Source organism: Dipodomys ordii, unplaced genomic scaffold, assembly GCF_000151885.1.
Source record: "Dipodomys ordii isolate 6190 unplaced genomic scaffold, Dord_2.0 Scaffold267, whole genome shotgun sequence".
NCBI classification, from domain to species: domain Eukaryota; kingdom Metazoa; phylum Chordata; class Mammalia; order Rodentia; family Heteromyidae; genus Dipodomys; species Dipodomys ordii.
In genome coordinates, this window is record NW_012267483.1 from 285524 (window position 1) to 296867 (window position 11344).

An 11344-nucleotide genomic window follows, 5' to 3' on the forward strand; every position below is an offset into this window, starting at 1 on the left:
CCGCCGGCGGCTGCTGGCTGGTGGTCAGATGTGTATTCTTGCCTTGGCTTTCACTTGTCTAACTCTCTGTCCTGTGATGGCACACTTGGTGTGTTTCTCTGGCTTAGGCCTGTTCACTGGAACTCTAAAACTGCTTTCTATGCGAGAGCTTTTTCAGATTCCAGCTTCTCCTCCGCCATCTTGTCGCCGCCTCCCCAAAGTAAGCTTTTAAAAGCAGGAAAACATAGTTTTTACAAAAGATTTTTGAAAACCATTGTAAAGAAAAAAATTGTCTTTAATTTTTAAACAAGTTGTGATTGACACATATAATATATTTGAAGTACAGTAAGTTTTGGTATGTACACATATTGTCCAATCATCTAAACAATGTAACAAATTAGTTCACCAACCTAAATGTTTATCAATTTCTTTTTGTCAAAGGATTTTTTTCTTCACCAAAGCAATCTTTATAAACCTTTTTCTAAACTAAAGGCAGATCCGTATATACCACCTGCACCAGAATCAACTCCAAATTGATCCAAGACCTCAATATAAAAGAGACATCTTGAAAATATTCCAGGAAGGAATAGGAGAAACTCTAAGGGTCCTTAGCACAGGCCAAAATTTTCTTCACACAGACCTAGAACCACAACAAATCAAAGAAAATTTGGACAAAAGAGATTGCATGAAACTGCAAAACTTCTGCATGGCAAAGGACTTAGCAAGCTCAATAGAAAGCTCACAGATTGGGAAAAGATCTTAACTAGTCATAAGATGGACAAGGGCCTCATATCTAAAATATACTTAGAATTAAAAAAAATAAATCCCCCAACAATGTATCCTCAAAGAAACAGCCTAATTAATAAGTAGGCTAAAGACTTAAAGAGAGACTTCTCTGAAAGGAAATAAGAATGGCCAATTGACACAAGAAGAAGTGCTCAACTTCTCTAGACATAAAAGAAATGCAAATCAAAACAACATTGAGATACCACCTCACCCCAGTTGGAATGGGTATAATCAAGAAATCTAATAACAACAGATGCTGGAGGGGATGTGGGCAAAAGGGAACCCTATTGCATTGTTGGTGGGAATGTAAATTTGTTCAAGCACTTTGGAAAGTAGTATGGAGGTTCCTTAAAAGACTCCACATAGAGCTCCCCTATACCCAGCAATCCCACTTTTAGGCATATACCCAAATGATCACAAACAAGACCATACTACCAGAACAATTATGTTTATTGCAGCATTATTCACCATAGCTAAGCTATGGAACCAACACACATGCCCTTCAGTAGATGAATGGATTAAGAAAAGGAAATCTATGCCTCCATAAAAAATGGCATCACCCCATTTGTTAGGAAATGGAAAGACCTGGAAAATTTATATTAAGTGGTGTAAGTCAGACCCAAAGCGTCATAGGTTATATGGTTTCCCTAATCTGCAATAACTAGTATATGCCTAGGATAAGCAGAAGAGGTCAAAAGCTCTGTATGTATGACCATATAAGCTGATGTTAAGTGAAATGAACCCCAAGATAGGGCCACAATATTTTATGTTTCTTGCTGTTTTTTAATATACTTATAATGTATTATGTGATCTTTTTTTTGTCTATTTCTTCGTATGTTCTTCCCCCATAGTATTTGATTCTGGTATTCTGCAAAATATTTTTTTTATTTTACTTATACATTTATTGTCTTTAATTAGTTGTACAAAGTGGTTACCATTCAACAAATCAGTTTGTAAGTACAAGTGCAGTTTATAAGTATGACACCCTTTCATCATTCTCCCCCATCTCTCCTAGGCCTCCCCTCAATACTCCCCTCAATACTCCATGTGTGAATGACAGACACACAAGAGAGACCTTGAGCAAAGGGAAGTGAAGTGACATGGCTGTACTCTGAATGCACTCTCAATCCACACAGCAGGGTTTATGGAAGAAGCAGCATGGACTTGTAGTGTAGGAAACCTGACCTGGCATTTTTCATGCTATGTAGATAAAGGTAAGCCATTAGAGATTCAAACAATAAATTGGAAATGAAAAGTTTAAAAAAGATCAATGACATCAGTAACCAACCACCAAATGCTAAATAGACTTCAAAGTAGTTATTTTATGGATTGTAAATGCTATGAATGTTTAAACATCATTGAAGTTTCTGATCTTTGATCAAACACCAAAAAGCAATATATGAAGAAAATAATGCAACAAATAAGGACCCAATAGCTATATGAAAGAGAACAAATGGGAATCTGAGAATAGAAAACACAATGACCTCACATGTTTGAGCTCTTAGCTAACACATCCTGATCATCCAAAGAGACTTCTTAGATTTCCATCAGTGCAAACACCATCTTCAAAAATGAGTTCTCACATACTTAGGAATCCCTCTCATTGCTGCACCTCAGGACAACTAGTTCCCCCAATGACATCTCAAATGCTAACCAATCCTCTGTCACCAAGAGATTTAAGGTGCCACAGCTCCCTCTGGGGGGAAGCTTAAATACCTTCAGTTCTTGAGCTCTTACATTTCCTTACAGTATCATGAGCACTTGTAGACACAAAGCTCTGATCTTACAGAGCACTCATTTTAATGCAAAGACAAGACAATGAACAAATACTTCTCATGCTGTCCTGTTTCCTGAGACTCCAGCCACCCCACCCACCTGCTCCCCTTTCACCACTCTCTCTAGCAACACTATTACTCAAGGGAAGTAGGTAGTGGGCATCTTGGAATACATTTTGTCTCTTCACCTCTTAGCATGATTAGAATGAGAGGAAGAAGAAACAAGTTAAAATTGAACATCTGTGGTTCATTAAATGTATCCTGTGTGATTTCACTGAAGCCCATTTAACAAACTCATCCTCTGAATAAGGATATTAACTTTTCATTCCATCATGTCCCTGTCACTGGAAATCAGCAAACACACAGATGAGTAACATGAACCAGACCCTGACTCTATTCAAAACAAACTTGGATCCTCTTGTAACAGAGCCTCTTAGACCATTTTTAATATCTCTGTTAATGAAGAGAACCAATCTTCATTTTAAGTGATTTGTTCACAGGCAAAGGGAGAGAAATTCTGTTTGATCAGTTATATCGCTCTGATTCATAATGATACTTCCTTCAAAATGTAACTTACTCTCCTTTAATCAACAACTCATGGCCTTGGTCATAGATGAAGGAATGGACATATATGTTTGATCTTCCAATGCATGTGTTATGCACTTCAAATCTCTTACTACAAACAGCTATTATTGTCTGTAGGCAGTTTGCTTTTAAGGATGTTTAATTTTATCCCACTGCAGGACAGCTGATTGGCCTGTATGAGAAGACATTCCCTGGGCAGTGATTGTCTCCTGCATTTGTCCAAGTTGACTTTACCTGTCTTGACCTCATTGAGAGAAACAGATCCTAGTGGTAGATAGAAGCCTGTGCATGGCAAGGAGAATACACAGTCCTACAATTTGTTAACAATAAGGAAAAACCTTCTCCTAATTACAGAAATAGGACACAGGAGGACAGAGGAGAGAGGTAGGAAAAAATCATATCTTGCTATAACAAATGAACCCCTGGATTAAGTTTTGTTTGAGCTTCCTCCTTGAATTACCTTTTGTTTCTCCATTCTTCTATAAAGTGAAATCTCTGCCTACTGTCAGTGAAATATTGCCAAATGATGAGCAAGTTCTAATGGAAGAATATACGTTATTTTGCATCCTATTGTGTAAGAAAAAAACCACAATATAATCATGGTCTTATCATTCTTAGTGACTGCACAGCAGCCATGTTTCTGAATGTCTCTCAAACTAGATTCATGGAATTTTCCTCTAGGTTATATTCAGTAGTGCATGTATGTGAGCAAAGTCCAGAAACACCACTGTGTTTTTTTTATAGTGACTCTTAACAGACCCATGGTTTGAATCATCATTACTGGTGATCTTCATTTCAATTCTAGACTAGGTGAAGGCTGCCAGATTTCTCTGCTGTATAACAATTTTTCCCTTTTGCAGTTTATGAAAATGTGTGGAGAAGTTTTTGATCATTTTAGAATATCCCATTTCTTATGAAAATAACATAGCGAATCCAAGGGTTAACAGGTGATTTAATGGTGTATATTAGCATTTATATGGTATTCAAAATCCCTTGAAATTGGCCAGTGGGCATCCCTTGCTACCTGATTCTCTCCACTTTTTCCTTTACCTCATATACCAGGAATTTTTGTTTTGTTTTTGGCACAAAATGGTCCAAAATTATCTTACACTTTCTTAGTTTTGATTGAAAATATCAATGATTTCCACAAGGGTCGGTTGTTTCATTTATTGGAGAAAGTTTACAGGTACATTAGTGATGGTGCTATATATTTATGGAACTAGAGCACCATTACCTCCTGGCTGTGAAAATTATCCATGCATGCATTCATTAATCTAGTCTTATACATACATACATATATGTGTGGATTTATGGTGATTTCTCCACCTGCATGCGCAGCAATAGGTTATTCTGAAATACATTCTTAGACAAAGTTCTCCTGTAATTAGATTACAATTCTTTCCCTCAAGAGTAGTGCTGTCAGCTCCATTGATCCCTCATGAATTTAGCCACATGATCAACTTTTTTGGATGATGAGAAACACCAGCTGTCACTGTCACTTACATGATCATAGCATACACCCCCCTCACATATTTGCTCATATATTACTCAGACTGGCATAACACTGCTGAGATGAGTCAACTTTGCATCCCATGCAGTAGTGACTTGTGGGCCCTGACAACTGCACAGGCCCGTATGGATGTCCTCGCTTCTCATTCCACCTCAGCACCTTCAATGCAGCCAGCACTGCTCTTTCTCCCTGGCATAGACAATCAGCTCTCCTCACTCTTGCTTCTAAGCTCATGTTGCCTCCTCTCAATATGGATGTCATTTCCATGTACTGCTGGCTCCTGGATTCTGTTCAAAAATTCCAACATAATCTTCCTTTCCATGGTTCTACTCGCTCTACTTGGGCCCAATATCTTTAACCCAGCTGTTAAACACAGTGTTCTCTTCTCAAATAGAAGAAACCACCAAGTGAAAGGAACATATGTAGGTTTAGGCAACTCAGTAGGCTTCAGTGTAACCCGAGTTTATTCTTCTTTTCAAGGAGAATCTCTGATTCAAACACAGTAGCTTTGGTTAAGATGTTTAAAACCCAGAAGTAATATGAATACCTCAATAATGGAAATTATAAATTATACACACCCCTAGGATGGTGGAAAAGATTGGTCAGGATTGAAGAGAAAAAAAATGTCTTGCTTTTATGTATCTGCTGATGCAAGGAATTCAGAGATATAGGAGAAAACAAGGCTGTGCTGCACAATTCATAAGTTTAACTACTTTCTAATCAATGTAATAGCTTCACATTCTTATTTCATCTCTAAGGATTGCATTACAGGACAGCAGTGCTGATAAATTGCCACATAAAGATGATCAGTGAATCAGAGCAATTCCCAAAGTTCCTGCTCTGGATAATAAAGGCATGTGCCAAATGAGTGTTGTGCAAACGTCTGTTAATTTCTGGAACTAACCTTTTAATGGACAGGTCTTGTCTCAAATAAAGAAATAAAAATAAAAGAGACTTATCCTCAATGAGATCAGTGGTGTGCCCACAGGAAAGAAATGAGCTGATTCTCTTCTGTGGCAACAATACAATCTGTTGCCTGACCTAAGTCTCCTGAGACTTAAATTTGTGTAGACCTACTGAGATGAGACAGCTGTACAGTTGTGTTTAACCTTGTCCAGAAGCTGATGATTTGCATGTGCCAGCAGCACAGCCCACTGCCCTCAGGACTTCTTCATAGGCTGCTCATAGTCAGCGTAGCAGTCTGTCCCAGTCAGCACACAACATGGACGTGAGGATCCCTGCTCAGCTCCTGGGGCTCCTGCTGCTCTGGATCCCAGGTAAGGATAAAGAATGTTGGGCATTAAAAGTCCTCAGTATGATCCATGATGATTTACTCTTCAGGAGAGCCTTCTTATAATTCGGTTAATAATGTGGATATTTGTTTCATGTTTCCCCTGCCAGATGCGAGGTGTGCCATCCAGATGACCCAGTCCCCATCCACCTTGTCTGCATCTGTAGGAGGCACAGCCACCATCACTTGCAGAGCCAGTGGAAACATTTACAGCAATTTAGCCTGGTACCAGCAGAAACTAGGGAAAGCCCCTAAACTCCTGATCTATGGTAGTAGTACTTTGGCATCGGGTGTTCCATCCAGGTTCAGTGGCAGTGGATCTGGGACAGATTATTCTCTCACTATCAGCAGCCTGCAGCCTGAAGATGTTGCCACTTATTACTGTCAACATTATTATGGTGTCCCTCCCACAGTGATATAAGCCATGACAAAAACCTCCCAGGGAAGCAGAAGTGAGAGTCTGGGCTGCCCCAGCTGCCCCTCCTGGTGCCTCCACCTGCTGACAGAGCTGCTCATATATAGACAATATAGACTCGAAGAGTGTGAATTGTGTCAACAGTTGAGATTCATAAGACAACAACACAAGTAATAGATATTCTAAGAAACAATGGCTTTGTGTTATAGTTATTGTCAGTCCTGGGGCTTGAGTTTTTTGGCTCAAGGTTAGCACTCCAACATACTGATCCACAGTTCCATTTCTGATGTTCTGGTGGTAAATTGGAGCTAAGAGTCTCACAAAGTTTGCTGCCCAGGCCAGCTTTGAACTAGGATCATGAGATGTCAGTTTCCAGAATAGCTAGTATTACATGTATGAGCTCCATCAGGAACTGTTTATAATACAAAAAAGAGATTCATTGCTTCAGATTTTAGTCCTTACTTCTCTGGTAATTATTGTATTAGCATATTTTATCAGTATCTATTAATAAGATTCTGGGATTCTCCATATACATCTATTATGTACATTGATCATGTCCTTCTACTTTTCCCCTGTGCTCACCCTCCAGCCTCCTGACCTGGAGCCCTTTTCAGGCCCACTTAATTACTCTTCTATTTTAATTGTTTTAAGTTTGTTTGAATGAGAAAGACCATACATAATGTCCTTCTGTTTTGCCTGTTTTAACAGAATGTCCTTCAGTTCCATTCATTTTGCTGCAGCTTACAGGATTTCATGTATCTTTATATATGTTGTGTACATGTATCCATATATATATATATATATATATATATATATATATATATATATATATACACATATACACAGGCATACATACACATATGGACCAGTTCATCACTACTTTCTGATCGATTCTAGGACAATTGATCGATTTCAAATTTTCTCTAGTGATAACAGTATCACAATAAATATATATATGCAGAAATTCCTTTATAAATATCACTTTTGTATTTTGGCTTTATTTCCTTCAGATGTTGCCCTGGGAGTGAGGTAGCCAAATCATCTTGTATATCTCTTTTTAGGTAGTTTAGTTACTTCCTTACTGTCCTCCATACTGACTATACTAACTTGCATTCCTACGAACTGAGTTTGCCTAGTTTTGAAAGGGAGTTTAAAGGGAGATGGGAATGATGTCTGGTCTCCCCATCTGCTCAACCTTCTCTATTGGATCACATCATTCCACTTTTTTCTGTTCTGTTCTAATTTATCCACAGGCAACAAAGTAACAGTGTATTAAATCATGTAGTTAAACATTTACAGATCTGGACTTAAAGGAAGATCTGGGGAACCTAGATTGTGGAGATTTAGTAAGGAAAAACATGGGTCCCATATGTAATCTGTCAGCATTCATGTTTTTTTATACATTTTTAATTGCAAAAATACTGCTCAGAGGAGTTATAGTTACATGTGTAAGGTAATGAGTACATTTCCTATTGAGCATTGATGCCTCCTCCTCTATTTTTCCCCTACCATCCCTTCCTTCCCCAAGTACAACTAGCCCCCTTCACCCCTTTCCACCCCTCAACCCACCCTCCCCCTGCGCCGAAGTTGTAAAGTTCATTTCCAACATAGTGTTTTTTATATCTCATTGTTACAATGGGTCAACCTGTATCCCTATTTAAACATTTTGTTTTTCCCTTCCCCTCCCCAAATTAGAAAAATGTATATACAAGATGCAGGGCATGGAAATAAAATACAGTGAAACAGGGGTTATACCATGAGGAGGAACATACCAAAGAAACAAACAAAATCACATAGTACATTATACATACATTATAAACAATAGCAAGCAAGAAAAAAAAACATTTCACTTAATGTCATCTTATATGGTCATAAGTACATAGCTTTTGACCTTTTCTGCTTTTCCTAAACTTATAGTAATTTTTGCAAATAAGAAGATTATTATTTTCTTTAACGTCCATAAATGAAATACTCCTTTGGATTCACCATTATAATTTAGTCCTGGAATTACACTTGAGACTTCTGAAGGAGAACCACCAAGTGGGTTTGGGTTTCCCCATCATCTGAATTGAGGTAAGTCACTTTTGTTTGTAAAGAATAGATTTGCAATGCATTCTGTGGTCATGTATTTCTCCTGATGTTTCACAAAATGTGAATTTGTATGTGGGAAACTGTGCATTGAATCTATGTCCAAGATCAAGTTGGTGGTTTGGGATAACACAATGGATGACTCCTCAAGAAATACAAATGTGATATAGTCCATTCAAGAAAGGATGCAGGCCGGGGCTGGGAAGGTGGCTCAGTGGTAGAGCACTTGCCTTGCATGCATGAGGCCCTGGGTTCGATTCCTCAGCACCACATAAGCAAAAAAGAAAAAAGCCAGAAGTGGCACTGTGGCTCAAGTGGTAGAGCACTAGCCTTGAGCTGAAGAGCTGAGGGACAGTGCCCAGGCCCAGAGTTCAGGCCCCACGACTGGACCAAAAAAAAAAAAAAAAAAAAGAAAGGCTGCAGGCCAAGAGACTTGGTCTCTGGTATCTGTACTGTTGCAGAGTTGTAATACTTCTGAGTTACAGGAATATCCTTCTTCCCTAGAGAATCTCCTGAAACTGAAGCCACAGGTGTTGGAGACGCTTCTGCAAGCTTGATTAGCAGTGGCCTTGTTGGATGTGTTTCTTGAAGCTTTGCCGGAATCTATTCCATAACACTTCCTAAGATTGTGTAATTTGAATTCCATAATGTGCACTTGCTGCCTGTTATTCATATTTACAACTATCAGCAAGAGTAGCCATTCCATACAGGAGCAAGGGAAGCCAGTTTACTCCAAGAACATCACCTAAATATTTTGTTGCTAATCAACATACTATCTAGCAGACCTGCCAGAAGAAGCCAATGTGGGCAGTTTTGCAGGCTTTCAAACCTGAAGTCAAACAAGAATAGAGGAGCATCTGAGTTCTCTTCCCCTGCAGCAGGGTTGGCCCCACTGTGGACCTGGGGAATGGACTACTGCTGTGATCTGTCCTATGAACAGGATAGATCCAAAGAAGAAACAAACAGAGTCTATGAAATTTAGGCTTGAATGTTTTTAGTTTGAAACTTTTGTTGCCACATGATAATGATTAAAATGTAAATTATATTTTTATTATTTTAAGTATTTGAATTAAAAGGTATCATTCTCCAAATCAGTTTATTAGATCAATACATCGTGTCAGCCCCTCCATCATACTCCCCCATTCCTTCAAAAGAAATTTGATACTTGAATTGTTCACTCTTTCTGAATGACTGAAGGAGCACTATGTGAGTGGTCTAATTTCTGGGAGCAATGAAATATATTAAAGAGTGATACCACTTTTTCTGGGTTTCCAAGTCCTTTCTGGTTGACCAGATGATCTGATTATTGTTGTGACATTATAAGGTTCCAATAGAAATAGAAGATAGGGACTTGAATGAAGACACTGTGTTTTTCATACGGTCCTTTGTGATCCATCAGGTGTCAGGACTTTCTGGCATTCTTACCTTCCTAGTGGAGCTTTTGATCTCTGTCTTCTCTCTTCCTATGTTTCCAAACTCAGTGATGTGATATTGATTTGAATCTGACTTGGGAATCATTGATTTGCAATAGATCATGACTAGTCCAGAGTTTTAGGTTTATCCTAATTCTGGTTCCATCTTGCTTGGCTGCAAGAAGTGAAAATTAATTTCTCTTTGACAAATATGTTTATCATTACTGGTAAGAACTTCTAGGTTTCTGAATAAGGCCACACTCAAAGGACAGAATATGGAGGTCCCTAAACCAAGAGCAAGACTGAGGCAATTATTAGGTGGGCATTAAGAAACATATGGCTTTTTAAGGGTCATATCCTTGAGGAAACATTATTATCTTCTAGGATATTTGTAGAAAAGTGATTTGTCTTACAAAGAAAGAATAATTTCAGGATATGGTTAAGGAATTTTATTTTGTATTGTAAATTATTTGAAACATTTTTACCCTTACAGGTGGGTTGTAAGTGTAGTAAAAAATGTATTTTCTTCTCATTCATTTCAGAATATGCCCACATAGTTTTACACCCTAAAAATTTCTTAAAAAGAGGGCATTATCTAATCTGACCCAATAAAATGATGGTATCCTAAATCATGCCCTGTGGACTACAAGACCATTTTGACTTTGACAATTGTAACAGCATTTGTAACAAAAGGACCCACTTACAGGTTGCCTTAACTGGCGTATATCTGTCTGCTTTTAATTCAGAACAGTTTTGCTGTCCTTCCTTGAGAATCATGATCTGGCTCTTTTACACATTACATACCCATCACTTCTTAGAGTCATGTGGTTTCTATCACTACACAACTAAAACTCTGAATGTTCATTAGAAACATTTTTCTATGTTCATATAGTATTTCTACCATATTTACCTATTTTAACTCTGTTTTCTCTCTCTCTCTCTGTCCCATGAGTACCCATACCCAGAGAAGACCTACTTTACCATTCCATCATTAATTTACAAAGGGGTTAACAGTTTTAGAGCAACCAACTAGACCAGGACAACCAGGCCAGAAATTTTTAGAAAAATCTTACTCAGCTTGTGCTCTATGAGTTAATCCATGCCTCAAGTCCCTAGAACGATTCTAGTAACAGGATATACTTTAGTTAAAATAGCTTTTTGTAAGATGATGGCCACTCTTGGTTGCTTTACTTCAAGCAATCACTTTGAGAGAAAAAGATTCTAACTCCTACAGAGCCCATTCCCAGACAGAATTTGTTGTTAGCAGCTCCCTCTTTGGAATGGAGGCTTATGAGCTTCGAGGTGAAAACAGCTTATTCACATATTGCCTTGGTTCCCTTAGGCAAATTCACCTCAACGGGTGGTTATGAAATCAACAGCTGTGTGTGGCTGCTTTATATAAAGAACCTGCCTTGAACTTCTGCTCCTATGGCTACTAGAAAGAGGAGGCACATAGCTGTGGACTTAGGCACACATATTGAGCACAGAGCAAAGAGCACAGAG

At 38.4% G+C, this 11344-nt stretch overlaps 2 gene segments (V, D, J or C); both read left to right on the top strand.

The window, feature by feature from the left end:
* The window catches only part of LOC106001106, a 200941-nt gene that overhangs the window by 153287 nt on the left and 36310 nt on the right, over nt 1-11344 (top strand).
* LOC106001113 lies at nt 5793-6416 on the top strand. The segment is given in 2 exon segments: nt 5793-5912; nt 6037-6416. Coding segments are annotated over 2 exon segments (366 nt in total).